General features: G+C 41.3%; 2 protein-coding genes and 1 long non-coding RNA gene across 7 annotated transcripts in view; 2 read left to right on the forward strand and 1 right to left on the reverse strand.

The window, feature by feature from the left end:
• Positions 1-6868, forward strand: part of RET (ret proto-oncogene) — a 136273-nt gene extending 129405 nt beyond the window's left edge. For all 4 annotated transcript variants that reach the window (XM_054831386.1, XM_054831389.1, XM_054831388.1 and 1 more), the window contains 2 exons: positions 747-894; positions 2793-6868. In XM_054831386.1, the coding sequence (XP_054687361.1) occupies positions 747-894; positions 2793-2950 (306 nt within the window). In that variant the 3' untranslated portion in view covers positions 2951-6868. The remainder of the gene's footprint in view (positions 1-746; positions 895-2792) is intronic.
• A 152-nt stretch (positions 6869-7020) lies between these two features.
• LOC129208535 (uncharacterized) lies at positions 7021-18011 on the reverse strand. Its single transcript, XR_008577838.1, has 3 exons — positions 16941-18011; positions 9245-9415; positions 7021-8078 (listed from the first exon to the last, which is right to left on the reverse strand). It is a non-coding gene; the product is annotated as an uncharacterized LOC129208535 (long non-coding RNA).
• Positions 18012-18015: 4 nt separating this feature from the next.
• The window catches only part of CSGALNACT2 (chondroitin sulfate N-acetylgalactosaminyltransferase 2), a 34922-nt gene continuing 32738 nt past the window's right edge, over positions 18016-20199 (forward strand). The window contains exon 1 of one of the 2 annotated variants that reach the window (XM_054831391.1): positions 18016-18123. The gene's annotated coding sequence lies outside the window, so the exon portion shown is untranslated. Of the gene's footprint in view, positions 18124-19388; positions 19523-20199 lie in introns of those variants that run through there. The other variant, XM_054831390.1, reaches the window with a different exon arrangement.

Here is a 20199-nt window from a genome sequence, read left to right on the forward strand (position 1 = left end):
AAACCCAAAGCCAATCCAAAATAGAGCTTGACAAATTAGTCATTTTTCTTCTTGCTTTTCTGAATGAAAATTTCTGAAGATTTTTTCAATTTATAAAACTGGGTAACTACCTTTTTGAAGTTTAATTTCAGTAAATTTCCAAAGGAAAAGCCACTTTGAAAGGAAAAAATGTATTTTAGATTAGTTGAAAAAGCTTCATATTTGTTTTTTGCATCAAAGCAATTCAGCAGCATAGATGAAAACCTATGAACTCTTATGGTTGACTTAAATACTTAGTTTTACAACAAGAGCAGCAAAAGCTTTATTTGGCAATATTTCAACTGCTAATTTTATACATGATTATGTAGTAGTTTTTGTAAAATGTTGAGATCTGAGTACCTTCTCCTTTAAGCGTGCATATTTATCTATATCTATATATTTCAGGCATAGGTATGTGTCAGGCGTAGCAGAAAATGTCAAACAAATCAGCCACAGCCCTTTAACTTCTTGGTTACCTTACTAATGCGCAGAATTAAGCAATGGAAGTATTAACACGTCTCTAGCAGGTCTAGCGTTCTGGCAACCAAAGATGCTATGGTTGCAGAAAGGGAGAGCCTACTCAGGTGCCAGAGGTACTATCAGAAGACAAATGCAGTGAGGTCTGTGGTTACTTGTTTTAAAGAAACCAGATGCACATTCAGCCTTTATACCCCACCCGCAACGCTGCCACATTCGTTAACCCAGCTTTTTCTGTGTTCACTTCTCAGGACTACTTAGATCTTGCGGCTTCCACACCTTCGGATTCCTTACTTTATGATGATGGGCTCTCAGAAGAGGAGACACCACTCGTGGACTGTAATAATGCTCCCCTCCCTCGAACCCTCCCTTCCACATGGATTGAAAACAAACTCTATGGTAGAATTTCACATGCATTTACTAGATTCTAGCAACACAAAAAAAAAATGATTTTTCCTTCTGCACTGTTCTCAGACTCTGTAACCCCATTACAGTGTTTCTTGTCTGAATGAAGCCAATCAAAATTTGCTTGGAAGGTTCTTTTGGGTTTTTTTGTTTGTTTTTTCTTTTGGTAAATGTCAAAGTTTGCATCAGGATCATCCTTTAGTCATTTTGCAGCTGTGTTTAAACGTTTTTAAAAGGATGTGAAAATAAGTAAAATGACTAGATATCATACAGTAAAAGAAAAAAAAGATCAGGGAAGTATTCTCAGGGGAAATATAAAATGCTAATGAGAACTTAATTCAACTATCCTGTTGGGGGGGGGCTAGGAACATTTAAAGTATGTTAGATTCTGCACCTCTAATTTAAGCAATAGACTTCTTTTTTTAAATACTGTTTTTTGCCATAGCTCAATGATAGGACCCATCTGCAACAGTTTTTGTTTATCAAGATGGATTTCTAAATTTCAGCTGCTGTTAATGCATTCTGGATCTATAAGCTGAAATGTCTATTTAATGTATCATAGAATGAAACCAGAGTATTCTATACAGAAGGCAGAAATACTGTATATAAGTATTATATACAGACCTAATCAACATGTAAAGTCCTTGGAAATTGAATCAACAATGGGCATTTTGAAAATACACTCAGCTGTTTTCACGTCCTTTGATTTGTTATGAAAATGTCAGTACTAAACCTTGATTGAATGATGTAGCAAGTGTTTTTAAAAAGAACATATGCTTTCATATTGTGATGGTGAGATGGACAGTAAAAATGGTTCTTGCCAAAACTCCTACATTTTGTCTCCTGATTAAATACTCTACATGTTTTTAGATATTTACTAACACCACAGATAATTTTTTCATTCTTCAAGCAGTATGACTTTTGAAAAGTTGGATCTTTTAGCTTAAAAGTTGCCATTAATACATGGCTTTGGGTCTATTTTTGATCTATACCCTAGCTATAATTTTCTTTAATAGGTTCCCCCAACTCACGTGCACTTTGGGGCACTTTAGTGGCCAGATTGTTAAAAGAACGCAGTAACAGAAATAGTTGCCACCGAGGTTGATGGCAGATGCTGAATGCTTAATAAGCAACAAAATCAGATTTCTGCTTTTGAAAATCTTGACCCTGGTATGGTTCTCTGCTTGTACAGCTGGATCAACATGGTGCTAAGCACTCTGCCTCCATTTTGGTGATCACTTGTGCCTAAACTGAGAAGCAATTACAGGACTCAATGCAAACAATTACATGCCTGAAACACATGTTTAAATGCTGAATCAAGACAAGAGTGCTCAGGACTTTGTTGGACTTTACTCAGTTGTGCTCCTGGGATTTCTTAAAATTAAGCAGGGGATCCCTGATGAAGGTGTGAGAGTGTCCCCAAAACCTCACTGAAGCCAAAGGAAAGGTGCCCATTTAAGTAAATGGAAATACTCTCAGTCATTGGAGTGGACTTTGGATCCTGTCCCAAATGGGTTTATTAATTCTTGGAGCACTTCCTGTACAGCAAGAACTTCCTCTTGCAAAGCAATATATTGCTACATGATTGTTAAAAAAGAAAGTTATGGAAAGTTGGAGGCTCATCAGAAGAAAAATTATTAGCTTTTTATTATGCACATGTGTGTGCGCGCACACGATTTTTTATCAAGTAAGCACTTTATTTTTTCAGGGTTTTTGCCTACATCTGAATTTGTGCTTCAGGGCTTTTGAAACATCATTTATATGAATTGATTTGGGACAAAATCCAGTGGACTGGCTTAAAATATTGAAGGGAGTTTTGCCAAGGGCCTTACTGTCTGCACATGAAGTTATGGTTCTTCAGTGCAGAAAAAATTATCTGTTTTCATTTTTAGGCATGTCATACCCGAACTGGCCTGAGGAGAGCCCCGTTCCACTCACAAGATTCGATGGCACTAACTCTGTGTTTTCAAGATATGCAAATGATAGTGTATATGCTAACTGGATGGTTTCACACTCAGCGGCAAAATTTATGGACAAGTTTGATAGCTAAAATTTTCTTTGTGAAAGGTAATGGACTCCTGAGGGGAACAAAGATGCAAAGAATGGAAAGTCCATTGGCTCGTTCTTTGTACAATCAACAACTAACTTTTAAATTGGCAAACCCTTTTATTGATAGTTTCTAAAGTGTGTTATCCATGCTGAAGACTATAATCGGTGATTTCCCCTTTCAGAAAACATATCAAGCTGGATAAGAGTTGTAGTTCCAGTACTTCTTTCTAGATTGCCATTTTGCATATGGTTCCCTTCGGCAACTTCCTACTGCAAATGGCCCTGCACTTCATTCTTGCTGTTTTTTAAACCTAACCATCCTGTGTTACAGCTTTCTTGGATGGCAAAACGTACTTGAACTGCTACTTTTATAGTGGCTGTTAGCATACAACCACTTGACCTAAGCAGGAAGCACAAAAAATATATGGAAGGGAGGGGGGAAATACGCTCTCAAACTTACTGAGCTTGCTATCAAATGAGAAGTGTTATGATGATGTTGGCACTAACGAAGCCTGTATCTTGGTTTGGAAGCAAACATTAAGTAACTCAATAGAGGACTTGAGATTCAACATTTGAAGTCTTGTAAAATGTATTGTCTTGTCTTAATGAGAAGAGAGTTTGTTTTATTAGTCTTAACTTCTCTTACCTTTAGCACAATAGAGATAAATTTGATACAAGATAAGCTGTATAGACTGATGGCAATCAAGAGTGTTCATCTGACGCAATTTATTTTCCATCACCTACATCTTACTAATGTTAAAATGTACAATCTTGTACAATCATAATTCCTCTTATGAGTTCAAGATAGACTGTACAGGATTTTTAGACTGAATTCAAGTAAAGAGCTTTTGTTTGCAGTCACGTTCAGTGAGTTGGAGTCCTCCTCTCGGCTCCAGATTGGATACACTGCCATGCACAGGACACTGCCATGACATAGATCCAAATAAACCTATTACCTTGAAAGTCATGAGTAAACAACACTTGCACAGCAAAATTGGTCTAAAACTCTACTGTTAATGAAACTACACAAGGAAAATGTCATCGCAATTTGTTCAGGTGAAATATAAAAATGTTGTGCTTACAACACTGACTGGGTATTTGGGAGAATGATCTGACTGTGGGCCATGTGTTCTATGTGGAAGAGTAAATGATCAGCACTACTTTTGTCTTTATTTGTAATCTAATATGGTTAAAGATAACTTTTTGTTTGCTACAAATGTTGGGATGTAAATCCCAAGTGACTCGTTGTTAGCGTTGTGACGGTTATTCTAAATAATCCAATTCTACCAAAGCTTGCTCCTGTCACTTACAATCCAATTTAGCTGTTTTCAGATGTTGTTTTGTGAGCAACTTTATGTTTCCATTAAAGTCTGTGATTTCAGAAACTGTTAATAGAGTCAGACTGCCAAAACCTGAACACAGATTTTTTTTTTTTACAAAAAGCGGGATCTGAAGTGTTGTGTTGGAATTTAAACACCTTCACTGTTGGGTATCATACTTGATCCTGTCCTGGTTTTGGACAATCATGAAGCAGAGTGACTTTTTTTTTTTTTGTACAAACATTTGCTTTGTTGTGTAACGCTTATGTACAGTAAACAGATATAACTATATATACAGAAGGAGTTCAGTTGTGATATAATGGTGATCTTCACTGGCATGACACAACTGTCAGAATGCATACTTTTAAAATAAATGGCACTGAAAATGAAGCCCATTATATGGGCTTTTTTTTTTTTTTATCAAGAGAACTATGACAAAAGGAGAGAAAAATGGCACTTATGGCAACTTTTTGCTTTGTCCAGTCCTTTTTCCATATTTTCTGTCTGTAAATGGGAATTCTTTATTTGCCATGAGCAATCAAGACATAAAGATTTTGGGTTGGGTTTTTTTTTTTTTATTTTTCCTTAAATTAAGAATTTCTTTTTATCAGCTATCTTCTGCAATAGTATTCAACTGGGATATGTGAAGCGCCCAGTTTCTAACCTGAAAAGCCCTGTGACAACATTGCTGTACGGTAGGTGAGTGGGATAGTAAGTAATGCTGAAATAACCGGTGGATGCAGAAAGTATTGTGTATTTTAGACTTCCAGCGTGAGTCAATGTTGTTTCAACCATTAATTCCTGGAAAAAAGTTTCAATAATAGTTATTATCACCTATGTTACCGGACATAGATTCTTCATCTAAAAACATACACAGTTCATAATTATAGTTGCTGTACGCAATTACCTGCATTAAGTGGAGCTTACTGGATAATCCTTAACAATTGTTTCCTAATCCAACTAATTTTTACTCCCTTCCTGCTCATGAATAGATTATTACTTTCAAGTATTCATTCATGATATGAAAGCTTCTTATGTCTTCTGTGTACGCTATTTTTGTAAATATTTCCCTTGAAGTGTTTCCTATTTGTTCTGTGTTGCCATTACTCAGAATGGTGACAATCTTGTTTCGGTTCCCCATTAGAGAGTAAATGTACTTCCCATGTGGGGAAAAAAGCGATGCTGCAGATGAGTGTTTCCATCAGTGCCAGAAATACTTACGCACATGGCTGCCCTGAGGAAAGTGATTTCGAAGGGAACAAATGACTCACCTCAGTGTACAGGTTGGAGAGAATATTTCTAAAAATTTCTGCCAGCCTTTTCTAAATATCAGCAGAGATGACACAGTTTACCTGGTCTGTGCTTTGAGTTGGGGCAGATGGGGGAGAGAGTGAATCTCACGTGTCTTTCTAGTCATTACAGAAGCACAAGGAAGTTACTGTCGTATTCATTTCAGAACTTTTCCAGAGGTATGATACCAGAAAATCTACTTGTGAGGTTGCAGATTTTAATCTGCAGGCATTAGCCTGTTTCATATAAAAGAAATTTTAAAAAATCCTCTCCCTTGAATATGGGGTACATAATATTTAGATCATGTGGGTTTATCTACAGTTTGTGATGCAAAATGTGGATAATTTTCTATAGTACGCTCAACTGGATGTTGTTTGAATTCTTAAAACCATACAGTAAAAGCAAATTTGATGTTTTGTAATCTATCTTATATGAATAGTACAAGCATCAAAATACATCTAAAAAGGCTACTTCTATGGTAACTTTTAAAAAAATTTTAAAAATTACTTATAAATTTGAAATGCTTTGTTTCTCATTTCTAATTCTATGGGAGAGCAACCTGCATCTTCCGGTTACGAGAGAGAGAGAGAGACAGATATTCTTAATGCATTTTGAGAAGATGAATAGTTCCTCTTTTTTCAATGATGTGTTTTTTCAGTTGTACCCAGTTTTATAAAAGGTTGTGTGGTATCTCAACACAACAAATTACTTGCTAAAAGCATATTTTTTTGAGCTGTTATGAAAGTTCATGTTGCCGATAACGTTCTGAAATCAAGCATAAAGGTTTTGGCTACCTAAGTACAGACAAGCACACTTCCCCTTAAGCTCATCTGAAATAATTAGCTCCTTACTTTGGGCTAATAATGTACATTTCATAATAATCCAATTTCATTTTATCTGGAAGCCGTTTCATATGGATTACAGACCAATCTACAATGGTATAAACAATTTAAGAGCATTGCAGTTGTACTTTACATGTCAAAAAATAACTTTTCAAGTTTCTCTATTTGATAAGAAAATGGAAGAAAAGCGTGTTCATCTCCAAGGTAGTTAAAAAAATTAGTAACTTTTGAAGTCAATGACAAGGTAATGATTGTTGTCATTAGGTGTCAGACTGAGAGTTTGATTCTATTCTTGCTGATATAAGCAAATGTGTATTAACGTATAAGATAACTGGTTTAAATGCATTTTTACCATGCCACGAGAAAAAGCTTTAATTTAATCAGCTAAGCACAGAAGTTTGTAGAGGTTCAAACTATTACACTGATAGCAAGTAATGTGCATATTTTGAATAAATAGTGATGTTTACAGTAGGTGTTTCTGTTTGGGTTTTTTAATTGGGTCCCAAATATAAAATGGATTGGGTTTTCACAAAGCACTCAGCTTTGACCTAGGTCACCTCCCTGATAAACCTCGGCTGATCTTTAACTGTGAGAAAGTATAGCTAATAAGCAAATCTTGACCCAAACTATCAGTATAAAAAGATGCTTATTTTATCACAATATTGATGTAGTGAGTGGAAAGAACAACTAGTTGCATGGTCAGAATTATTGAATATGTCTGTGTAGATAGTGTTTTAAAATGTAAGTAGGGCGTGAAGGTAAAAGCAGTCTCTGTTCCTGCCTACTCTGTAGTTAAGGGGCAGGTCTCATCAGCCCTGTACCTGCAGAAGTCCCCATGGGAAGTTAGGTTAGCCCCGCATTTTGTGTAAATTTCCTCGTGTTTACAAGATAACACACAAATAAAACATAAAGTTAGATGAATACCTGATATATCAGCTTCATTTTCTCACCCTCATTGCAAGAGATTGTTATTAACAGAACCAGCTATTATGACTATTTCTTAACTTCAGAAATGTGTCGGCATGTCTCAAAAGAGAAACAGAGGCCCCCTGCTAGAAAGCGTGGTCCATTGTAGTGGGAGTAGGTTTGTATGTATTTTGTAATCTCCTCTCAGTGGAGGACAGAAGAGAATACAAGCCAACACATCTAGGGCCTTAGTTTTTGAATTATGTTTGCAAATAATTTATTATTGAATACTGCAGGGACATTCGATTTTAGTCTTTCACAACACTGGTGCCAACAGTAGTTGTGCAGTTACTACACACCAGACTATCACTACATCTGTTGCACAAGGAGTCAAGGGAGTCAAAGAGCAGATACGTGTGGTCGCTTTCTTCTCTGCCATCACCCCCCTACTCCCTTACTCCCCGTTTGGTCTGACCTGGGTAGGAACACGGATTTGCCCACAGGAGACTTTTCTGTATGCTGAAGTCTGCAGGGACAGAAGGACTTGAGATGGTAAGGAGATGGGGACCCCTTCTTCTATTCATATTGTGCAGGATGGGGTTCCTTCTCACTCTTGAAGCTTTTGAAGGGACAAGCTATTGACCAGACAGAATTGGCAGAAGACAAATGCCTTGTCTCCCAGGCACAGGCCACGCAGAAGGTATCATGTGAGGGCTTGCAGGGAGGCTCACCAGGAAGTGCAGGTCTAGTCTTACACTCACGTTCATAAACCCTGCAATGTAACAAAAGCAGTCTGAAGTCAAAGAACAGAGGTTCACTTCAAAAGTATAGTCCTGATCAGAACTGAGAAGTTAATGTATGTGTACGCTCTAACATTAAGAGAGAGCGTACCTAATAAACATAGTGTGGATTATGATTGTATACGCCCAGAGCTGTGAGGTTGTTCTGAAAAGAGAAAATTATCCTTACATCCGTGGGGCTGTAGCTAACACATCTCCTCCCCCAGAAAGCTGTAGCTGTTAAAACTCCTTAGCACTTCTAACGTGGGTTCTCACCATTAACCAATCTATTTATACGATTCTCTCTAAACATGCAATTATCACTAGCCAAAAACATATGGATTTTTAATTTCAACAAAATCCCAGCAACAAAAGGAACATTTAGAAATGCCAAAATAAACTTTCTGCATCTTTACGGGCTTTGGAGATGTGAAACATATCCAGTCTGTGTTCAGTTGCAAACGAAGCAAGTTTGGTTGGAGCACAAATGCATTCCCCTAAGTTTTTGCCTTGTGCTGGTAGACATCTCATTTAGAACAACTCAAGAAACTTTGGACTGCCAAACTGGAATTTTTTAGCCCATGATATAGCCACAGATTTGAATTCCTGTAGAAAGTCAGCCTACAGTTGGATATCAATCAAACATTGCTATTTCCCATCTGAATTTCCTGCATGCCGCAGGTCACATAAGTACTTGTTAAAGCCCTTATATAATTTTTCAGCTGTTCAGGGCTTTCCCTCCTGACATGATCGTGGTTGAAAGAGTTTGAAGTGAACACTGATTTTCATTTGCAATGTGCCATTTTCGTAGCTAGCTGCCAATGCAATTTCCTGTCTGAATTTAATATTCTTGAGGATGGAAGTATTTTAAATCTTTTAATAAAACTAAATCAAATGAACCTGTATTAAATGCATTTGGTTTGTTAAGAATCTTGCTTGCCTACATTTAGGGAAATTTTAAAGTTATTTTAGGGAAAAAAAACCAAAACAATTCCACTTCCTCTTTCAGATTTTGTGAAGAAGTCAGCTATAGCCCAATGCAAATGAATAAAACAGTAGGATACGCTGATCCTACTCATTTACCAAATTGCTACCAATAACAAAAATCGTGTCCATTTATTCAAGAGTATTTCACAAAAAAGGAAGAGATTTGGAGTACCTTCATTACAACCTCACATCTGTTGGGATTTCCACCCTTTTGACATTTTCCTTCCCAAGTATGAGGTGGCTGATAGGACAGACAAGGCTGCTCGAGAGGGCTGCTCCTGTTCCTTGAGAAAGCTGGTAATGGGTTCCTCCTCTTAAGATGATTGACAAGTTTGGAAGAGCACTGTAAAGATACTAGAGACAACTTTTAATCAAACAGGAATAATGTTTACTGAACAATTTTTACTTGCTTAACTAAGTCTCCATTATGGTTTACTAATGTTATGAAATGTGAAATGTATGTTTGAAATGCTAGGCCTTAAACTAGAGATTACTTAGAATATTACCATTTCAAATGATAATCATATATTTATTAAGCAACACAGAACACTTTTTGTGGTATTAGACCTTGAAATGCAGTAATATGAATAGCACGTATTACCTTTCTTGCTATAAAAGGCATCAAACATCCAGTAAAGACCTTGTCACACGAGATCTGAACGTAGCTCAGGAGAGGAAAAGGTACAGTACCGTGCCTTGCATATTGATCCTGTAATCCCCACTACAGCAGAGAGTGCACAAAAATATCACATCCCCCTCAGCAATTAAGCAGCACCTCCTTATGTGTCACAGTTAAACAAGAGTCCCTAGCTAATCTGGATACTGGAGTTAAGTTAAAAACTGAGATTAGAGCTTTCAGCCTGCTTGCTTATTCTGCAAAGTCTCCCTCGGTGGCTCCCCGTCCCCAGCGCTATGTTCGCCGTGCCCCAGCCTTGCTCCACGGGCGAGAGGTGGCCAAAATCTCGCCTTTTTGGAACCCCAGCCCCGCTGGGTTTTCCCCATGTAAACAGCCTATGTGCAGAAGCACGTGTGAGCGCCATCCTAATCGCCCGCTCTGCCTTGCGCCTCGTTATTAGCTGGAGGAGTCAGGACGTGCTGCTTGTGTTTAGCCCGGGTCTTATCGACCCTTTGGCCAGCCCGTACCAGTTGTGGCTAGGAAGCAGCAGGCTTGCGACCGAGAGAGAAAAACGGCAGACATTTGCCCCGCACAAAGATACACAAAATAATCAGCAGTCTATTAACATTCACAGGTTAAACTATTTTTTTTTTCACTGTCTATGTGTGGCCAAATTTTATAAACCAGTCTGCATTGGTAATGAAGTTCCTTATGTTTTGAGTATGCTTCGGTAACTGTAACATGGCCTGCACAGTTTCTAAGATGCTTGAGTTGCAGAAACACTCAATTTAAGAAACTTTTAATCTCTGTCCTTATCCTGTCATAAATATGTTTTTTTAAAATAGTACAAATTGTTGCTTGTCTAGCACAAAGAAATAATAACTGACATTCTTGAAATTCAAATTAAAGAGAAAAAAAATTGAATATATATGTATAAACATTCAGTTCCTTCTAGTAAATACTTCTGAACCTGATATTTCTTAATTTAAATGGGGCGCAGGCTGCCAGATCAGGTCTTTCTCATTCTAGTTCTAAAAATAGGAGCAGGAAAGGAGAAGCAGGAACACATTTTCCTTGCTCTTGAGAAGTGGGAACAAATTCAAGTGAATTTCAAAGTGTCTTGCTATTCAGCTGCTCTATGATTGCATGCCTAATGTAAAATCTTGCTTTAAATTAATTTGATTTGGAGCTCCACTTTACTCACAGATGTGAGCCATTGCAAGATTATTAGCAAAGTTTTTTCTTAACAAAGATAAGATAAAACAATTGTTACAAGTCAAAAATTAAAGAGGAGCTTGTGAGACCATTAGGAAGGTAGTGCAGTGACATTTGATCCCGACTTTGCAAATCAATTCATCTTTCCCAGTTGGTTTTATAAAGATAATAGTGAGGTCTCAACAGCATGCTTTAACATGCCTCTCAAAATCAGCCGCTGTTTTTATGCACCGCAGGATGAGATGCTGATTTCCATGAAAATCTAAACGCAGCACTTTCAGCTGCTCGATTGAGGTACGGTATTTTTTCTGGTTGTCTGTTGATCTTCTGTGGTACTTCTGAGAAGGGAACAGTGTATGTCCTGCCTTCCTTTTAGCCCTGTCTTACACCGTTTCAATGCTGCAAGAATTTTTCAGTCCTTGATAGTAAAGTACTGCTAATAAAATCGAAGTTGTAATGTGTTTTCATTATTATTTCCCTGTCATTTTATGGGAAGAATAGTTTACAAATACAGAAAATGTTGAATGTAAAAACATTTTAATGATACATACGCAACAGTGAGTGGTGCCAGAAAGAAGAGAAACAAACAGAACTTATTTTATGAACTAACTGGCTGGTGTTTGGATTCAAATGGGGAGGGGAGACATTTTTTGGGCAGTGCCAGACAAAAGCCTGTAGCTAACACTGGCAAAGAAAAAAACCCCAAAAAACACTGGAGTGGAGCAGATAGATGTTGTCAAAAATGGGCCAGCACAATACAGACAGTGAAGATGAGAAGTTTCTTTGTCTCTGGCCCTGTCTATTGTACAAAGAAATGAGCACCAGTTTTGTACTAGCTGTTTGCTACTCTGTCAGCATGGATGATCAACTGTGTACTGTATGTCCCTACAGCTTTGTCTTTATTGTGTGTGGAAGGTGGTGGTGGTGGAGTTTTTCACTGCTGGACAGGCCCAGTGGGTACAACAGATTGTGCAGTAAGGCATATTAAATACTGATATACTGAATATTTTCTATAAAACATGAAGTATTGCAGATTAAGGAAGCCCAACTATTTCCTTCTATAAAGATACTGCATTTAATGTAGATATTTATCTGAATAACTTGAGCTTTGGTGCATGAAGTTTTCAAATACAAAAAGGAACCCAACCAGATAACCAACCAAAAGACCTTGATAATGTATACTGCTGTCTTCTCAGACAAGGAGTGCTTATGAAAGATTGTCTGGCTTAAATCTCATATATAGAATGATCTAACTTATTTCTCTTTCTGCATCCTAGACAGTGAAATGTATAGTATAAGAAGTAATTTAATAGGATTGATTTGAAATATATTACTTTATAGTTTTAACAGGTTAGTGTTCTGCAGTACTGCAGAAAAAAAGGAATGTGTCATTTTTGGTATGTTTTGCATAATATTGAGTTCTCTAGTCAAAGTCCTCTTAATTTGTTTTCCATTCTAGGTACAGAATACGGCTGCTTGCACTTTTTCAGAGCTGCTTTATAGTCAATATAGGTGTGACAAAATTGTCTTCTCTGTTTAGAAAAATGCCTAAAGCACTTCTTGGTGTCATTACACAGAAGCTATATAGTAAAGGTTTCTTGGAATAGTCAGAAATAAACCCATATAGAATTCCAGCACCATGTACATGGATTACTTTCCGTACATGTTACTGGTTAGTCTGGTGTGATCTCCTAGTGCAGCTGCAAGTGAGCAGTGGAGCCCTGGGCATACGACCCATCATGTCTGCCAGAAAAAATAAGGCCACGTGGCCAGGAAAAATGACCAGCCACTGCTGCGGAATATTGCCCGCTGCGCTCAACTGCAGCAGGCAGCAGAGCCTGGCACTCAGCACAGCTCCCTGCAACTCCCGTTCCTCTGCGGCACAAACCAAAGCGATGACTGCGCTTGCACAGTAGTATTTCTGGGATCCATTTGGTACCATCAAAGAGCTCAGCAAACACTCGTTGCTAACAGCAACTATATATTGATTTGAAAAAGTTATTTTAAGGGATTCTATCCTAACAATTCCCATGTATCCTTCCGTACACTTTTCCAGATGCCAGTACCATTGATAAAGTTAAACTAAAATATCACTGCTCAAAAGAAAAAGTGGACTATAAATAAGCATTTTTGTCACCAGAAGAGAGCTTTTTCACGCAGTACAGTCATTAAATCTTAATTAACTTATAGCAGTGATTGTATCGATTATCTTTTCTGATAAGGAATGCCTTCTATTTTCATGAATGAGTAGAAAAATTACTGAGTCTGCTTTAATGCATGAGAGGACTCTACATGATCTTAAAGTCGGTTGATACGGTCTGTACAGACTGTTTTCTGACAGGAATTTCTGAAAGGAAGTAATTTAGCAACTGTGATCCCAAAACAGCAGGAAAAAACAATCTATAGCAGTTCATTTCCCAAACATTATATAAATTGAAAAGCCGCCCTGAGGAGAAGGACTTGGGGGTATCGATTGATGAGAAGCTCAACATGAGCCGGCAGTGTGCGCTTGCAGCCCAGAAAGCCAACCGTGTCCTGGGCTGCATCAAAAGAAGTGAGACCAGCAGGTCGAGGGAGGTGATCCTGCCCCTCTGCTCGGCTCTTGTGAGACCCCACCTGGAGTACTGTGTCCAGCTCTGGGGGCCCCAGTACAGCAGAGACATGGAGCTGTTGGAGCAAGTCCAGAGGAGGCCACAAAGCTGATCAGAGGGCTGGAGCACCTCTCCTATGAGGACAGGCTGAGAGAGTTGGGGTTGTTCAGCCTGGAGAAAAGGCGGCTCCGGGGAGATCTAATGCCGGTTTTCCAGTACCTGAAGGGGCCTACAGGAAAGCTGGGGAGGGACTGTTTATCAGGGAGTGTAGTGACAGGACAAGGGGTAATGGGTTTAAGCTGAAGGGGGGTCGATTTAGATTAGATGTTAGAAAGAAATTCTTTACTGTGAGAGTGGTGAGGCACTGGAACAGCTTGCCCAGAGAGGTTGTGGATGCCCCATCCCTGGAAGTGTTTAAGACCAGGTTGGATGAGGCTTTGGGCAACGTGGTCTAGTGGAGGGTGTCCCTGCCCGCAGCAGGGGGTTGGAACTAGATGATCTTTATGGTCCCTTCCAGCCCAAGCCACTCTATGATTCTATGAAATTATATGTATCTGGGTCCAAAATTTAATACATTATAATACCAAAGAGTTAGTATTTATTTGATACCAAACCACTACGTACATAAATGCAGTTCTTCAACATTCAAAGACGTAGAGACCAAAAGTAGAAGCACTGCCAAAATCAAAATATTGCAACAATGCAAAATAAAGAGAACGATAACAATAAATATAGGAAGATTAATGCATGGTAGAGTTGCTCGTGTGTTGGTACAAAGTAAGTTTACGCGTGCGCTGTCCCTCCTAAACCTGTTGTAAATCAAGAGATGAAGTCAGCCCCTAAAGCAGTGAAGTAAAATATCCAGACCTTCCAAGCACCTTTAGTACTCATCGTAGATGCCCCACGACAACAGTAAGACAGCAAGGATGTCCTTTTTACTTTGGGAGGCACACACAAAGCACGCCCTAGGTCAGCCTCTCAGTGACCTGGCTGATGCTCACGCTACAGCATCGTCAGCAGAGCCCGAGGCCGAGGTTAGCATTCCCCAAGCCAGGCGTAAGTTAATTCTACTGCAGCGCAGCACCTCTCCTATGACCCCTTATTTCATAGCCCACAGCAACAAGATGCATTTGGATAGGATCAGTGACAAAAGGTTATGGAATATCGTTTGGAACAAAAACTCAAAATGAAGATCTTAAGGCAAAAAAATATAAACCAAGATGATTAAAATGCTGCAGGATGGTTTATTTCAGGCTATTAAAATTTCTTTATACTATTAGTTGCATTCTTCAATATGTGTTGTAAATACTTTGCAACAATTCAAACAAGGATAAAGAAAGCGGCTTCACATGGGATCGCGTTGGAATGGTGCCATCAGTAAGGCTGAGCTGTAGTATTTGACAAAAAGCCTTGTGTCAAGGCAAACTAATGACTATTGTTTGGCAATTAAAGCTCTGAATTTTCAGGCAAAATAACAGACCATTTTTCTTATTCCACGTACACATTTCATTTCAGCTCGAGAGGATAAGGGAACAAAAATATTCACTGTTGAAGGATTGCTTTTTTTTCTTTTCTTCTTTGGTCTCATTTACATTATTTCTTCACAGCATCATGTTCTCAGATCAGCTCCTCTCTCTTTTTTTCTATTGTTTCTTCCCCTCCAGCCCACACATATGCTTAGGAAAAAAAAAAAAGCAAGAAATAAAAAGAAAAGAAAAAACCAAAAACCACTAGAGGCTGGAGCTAATGTTGTTCTAGAAAACTCTTATTTTTTTCAATCTGCTATTGCCAGCCGCTTTCTTTCCCCTAACTGTACCAATTTAAGAACACCATCTACCCAAGTTTGGCAAAACATTTTTAACATCTGTGTCTATGTCTCTAAAATAATCATCCTATCACAATATTTTAATAAAATTCAAAGCTGTGTCACCCATATACGCCTATTGCTTTTAGGTGCTAGGAGGTCTGCAAATACCTCTCTAAGGAGAATCCTCAGGCTGAAATGAATTGAGTCTTAAAACATGGACATTTGCTAAATGTTTTATAGCTTGCTTTATTCACAAACAACCCAGGAATTCCTTTGTAGGCCTGTAAGACTAACACCAAATAGAACTACAGCATCTGTCAGCATAAATATAGGTCTGAGTTATGAAGGAATGTCTAATCTTGGAATAGCTCATGCTGATAGAAGAGTCAGGAAGTTGCACACATCACCACTGCAGAAACATCATTTTTCCTGTTGTGGTAGACCTCTTATTCAGAGATGACTTTCAATACCCAAGTTGTTACTACTAGAGTTCAAGAAACTTATTCTTCTTTCCTGTAGGGATCATCTCACATAGGGGCAACTAGCTCTTGCGTGGAAAAGCGGTACCTGAAGGACAATATTCAGTCTCGTTGCTCTCTGTAGACTAACTGGTGGGTGATGCAGGGTTGTCAGAGTTTGTCTGAGATGGGCGTTTTAGTGTTAGTTAACAAAATCAGTAATTTCAGTTATTCCCATTCTGTTATCCTGTTGGTACTTCCAAATAATATTATGTCTACAGAACACTGCAGTCTCCAGTATCAGTAAAACAACATGGGTGCGTAGTAAACTCCTACCCATTTATCACAACACAGAAGACAAGCAGGAGCTGAGAGGTACTCAACAGTCATATGCAACACTGAAACTTCGCATGAGGTCAGGTTTAAAATAGTAGTATATTTACATACTGTTTAAAAAAACCCCAGTGAACCCATGTTTACCTAGTTTCAGGAGTGCCTATGTGAAAATCTAAAACCTTCTGATAATTCTCTTCTCCATGAGCCTCTTCAAATATATTTTTGATGGCTACCTAACTTTGATGATCCAGCCTCATGACAAGCTTCAAGGGACAGGGAAGTGCCCCCGTGGACATTTGGTCACACCAGCCAAGTGTGCTTTCCCTGCTAAGGGGCCAGAGCTGGGAAGTGGAGGCTGACAGCAAAGAGGAGTAAGAGGGTTCCCAGTCCATATGGAAAACCCTACCTATTTAAAATTGCTGTTTATTTAAAGTTTTCCCTGGAAAGATCTTTGCTGTCTGACGCCTTGAAATCTAGACTGAACAGACCAGGTCCTTGGACACCTGGCCCCCTCCCAGGCCGCGTGGTGTAGCTATTTATGAACGAACAGGTTTCTGTCTGCCTGAAGACAAAGGGCTGCTCTGTGCTAAATGGGGTGCGGACCTCCACAGAGCAATACCGTGACAGAGGCTGCTGCCGTGACCATTGGGGGCTCCGCTCTGGAAGGCGCTGGGTGCCAACTTTTCAGTTTGGCGAGCAGTCACAGGCAAGCCACCAGACTGATGTCAAGTGGGGGGTGTGGGTCTTTACAGAATAAGCCTTTACTTGCTTTTGAGTGCGTATGACTGGGTTTGATGAGTGGGGCCAGAAACATTTGATATATAGTTATGAAAGAACATCACTACCTCACCCGCTTCCTGAGCTGTTCTTGGCCTTACGTTTTTAAGCCGTTACAGGCCACCCTTCATGCAGACAGCTGAAAAGTGCACGAGATCCTCAGCCTGGCTTCTTTTCAAGTCAAGCCTTGCAGAAAAATAAAAAAAAAATAATATAATGAAATGTTCTTCTGGAAACACAGAACTGTAAATAAATATTTGGGTAAGAAGAAAATAGTTGTCAGTAGATTCTGCTTCTTGTAGACCCTGCATCTCCGGCATAAAGGCTACATCACAATTCTACAGTTTTGTTAGCATTTGAAAAATCGGCATCGCTGTGCAGACTTCTGCTAGCTGTTGATCTCCACAAGCTGGCACAGCGGCGTCTGCCGTCCTTACTTACGTAGTGCTGTGGTTGTACCCACGGAAGAGCACAAGCACGCAGTGCCACAGGGTAAGAAATACGTATCCGGACTGAGTAGTTGTACAAGGCCGAGGGCGGCAGGTCCGAAGCGGCACAGAGCAAGCACGGCCAGCGGCAGCACGGCAGCCTCCCGGCGCGGTACGGGCGGTGGCAGTTGCCATCGCCGGGACGCGGTGCACGCTGCGCAGAGCGGCCCCTCGCAAGGCCGGCAGCGCGGCCGGGGGCCGGACGCGCCCTCCTTCCCCCCGTCCAAGTTCATCTGCCGTGGTCAGTCAGCGCGCTTTGCGTGTGGCCTCGGGCACTGCAGCGATGCACAAACCTGCCCAGGCGAGCGCTCCCCGGTCGATCTGCATGTTGCTTATGGCCAGCTATGTATAGGTGTATTTATTACACTCCTGACGTTAGCTCTCAGACACGTACTTCCCGCCTTTCCGAGGTGCACCAGCGCCCAAGGTGCCTTCAGCCTGACGACGTGTGGAGGACGGGGTGCGGGGCGAGGGCATCCCCAGCCGCCGCTCCCGACGCTCTAACGGCCGCTGGGCAACGGCCCCGCCGGGCCCCGCCGCTTCCCCTCCGCGGACAGCCCGGGGGCCGCCGCCACGTGCGGGGGTGGGGGTGGTGGGGCTCTCCCACAGCTCGACCGCCGCCGGTGCCTGGTCCGGTCCCGCCCCGGAGGCGGTCGGGGGCGGCCGGTGCCGTCCCCTTTAAGGGCCGCGGCGGAGGCGCTCCGCCCGCTCGTTTCCTAGCGCACAGGAAGTGGTGCCGCGGCTCCGCGGCGGGGCCCGCGCGGTGAGTACGGCCGCCCCGCGCCCCTCCGCCGCCTCCGGCCCTCCCGCTCCCCTCGCTCGGCACCTCCCTCGCCCCGCTCCCCTCCCCGGTTCGCCGCGCTCCTCACCCGGCTCCTCGTTCCGTCACCTGCCCGCCGGCCTCGGCCCGCCGAGAGGGCTGGCCCGCGGCCGCCTCCCTGCCGCCGGGGGAAGGTGCCGGGCAGCGCCCCGGGAACCGCCCGCCCGGCGGCGGGTAGCGGCATCGCGGCGGGTCCGTGCCCGTCTGCTGGCCGGGAGCGGGTCGGGCTGCGCTGGGCGGTGCGGAGGCCAGCCCGAGCTAACGGCCCGCGGAGGAAGGGAAGGGCAGGGCAGGGCAGGGGGGCGCGGGCCGGCCGTGTCCCCTCGCTGCGGCGGGGGCAGCGGTGCCTGGGGGTGAGCAGATGGGATCGCTAATCTAGGCTGCGCCTAATTGTCCTCGTGGCTGGGGGCCTTACAAACCGCATTCGGCTTTTATCTTAGCGCTGTCTCAACAATAAAATTCACCTCTTGCCCCTCACGGTTACGTTTCCATTCTATTGACTAGCCTTAAACGTGCTGGAGAGTGCGCTTTTGGAGGTGCGCGTATCTGGAGGCAGCGTTGGAAATGCAACGAGGCTTAACGTCTCCGGAGAAAGCATCGTTGCTCATCTCCCCTGTCTCGTTGTGACCGGGTGTAATTGGCGATAGTGCGAAGTTGGGTGGCGAGAATGTCATCTCCCTGTTTGAGTGCATGGGCTGGGCGGGGATCGGGTTTTAACTTGCTCGAACTGCTAGAAACCCCAATTCTTTCCACTGACTCCCACCCCAACCCCCCAAAATAGAGTAAATGATGATAAGAGGGCACTTAATTATTTTCAGTGGGATGTTTAGACTTGTTTAACTATGGCTTACATCTCCTGCTTTTTGTCATCTGGATTCTTGCTCAGTAAATTCTGTGCTCTTGTAAACTCTGAAAGTTGGAACATTTTCATATTGAACATAAAAAATAAAATCGTATCATTGTTATCAGTCTATTAATCTTGAAACTAACTCATTTATAGGAGGAATACTAAAGCAGAAACAGGAAGGTTGCAATTTGCAAGACTGTTTTTAAAGCTGAACATAAACTTGATACTACATGTTTTCAGTGAAGTATAATCCAGATCTATTTAATTAACCTTTACTGTATTCTGTGGGTTTGAAGTTTGTGTTTGTTTTTTTTTTTTCTCTTCAAATCCCTCTATCAGGTGGAAATTGAGACACTGATCTCTCCTGCTAAGCTTGTAGATGATGGATAAGGACTAAGTGTATTCTGTTGCTCTGACGGGTAACTCAGAAGAGCTGCAAAAAAGAGTGAGGTTGTCTTAACGCAGACTCAATACCCCTCAAGCTAAGGTCATACGGTAAAAATTTTTTTTTTTTTCTGTCTTGGGGACTGTAAGTGCCAGGGCCTGTGAATAAGATGGTTACTACTTCTGCAGCTTGCACTAGCTGAAAGTTCCTATCCTGCCTCAGTGCATTAGAAGGAAACTTCTGGCTTCCCTTTATTAGCTAGATAGTGAGTCCCCAAACACTGTCAAAGACAGCGGCTTGGAAGTATTCCCAGTAGCTGTCAGTGGAGGCAGATGTGTTTTGCGGAGGGGTATTAGCTATGGGCCTCAGTTATACCCTGAGGCTTTTATGGGAGACTCTTGCCAGTAAGTCCTTATCGTAAGGATCAAGAGACCTACACTGTCCTAAACCATCGGTAAGCTGAGAATGGAAGGAAGAAGAAGGATTTTGAAGTACAGGACTGTACGGCACAAATAGAAATTGTTTACCTTGTCTGTTCCTGGTGGAAACCCGTGAAAACTTTGGTGTGATTAAGATCAGTTGATCGTGAACAGTTCTTTCCCTTCTTGATCCCATGACTGTTTTAGTGCCTTCCTCAGGCTTAAAGGGGGAAGAAAAGGGGGGGGAAAAAAAAAAAACCCAAACCAGAAAGCCGTAAACCTATCATTAAAGCTGCTACATCATTGTAGAAGTTGCACCAAGTTATTCTTGAATTTAAATTCTTTGCTTTTAAGTTCCAGCCCCGGGA

This window comes from Grus americana, chromosome 7 (genome assembly GCF_028858705.1).
Source record: "Grus americana isolate bGruAme1 chromosome 7, bGruAme1.mat, whole genome shotgun sequence".
NCBI classification, from domain to species: domain Eukaryota; kingdom Metazoa; phylum Chordata; class Aves; order Gruiformes; family Gruidae; genus Grus; species Grus americana.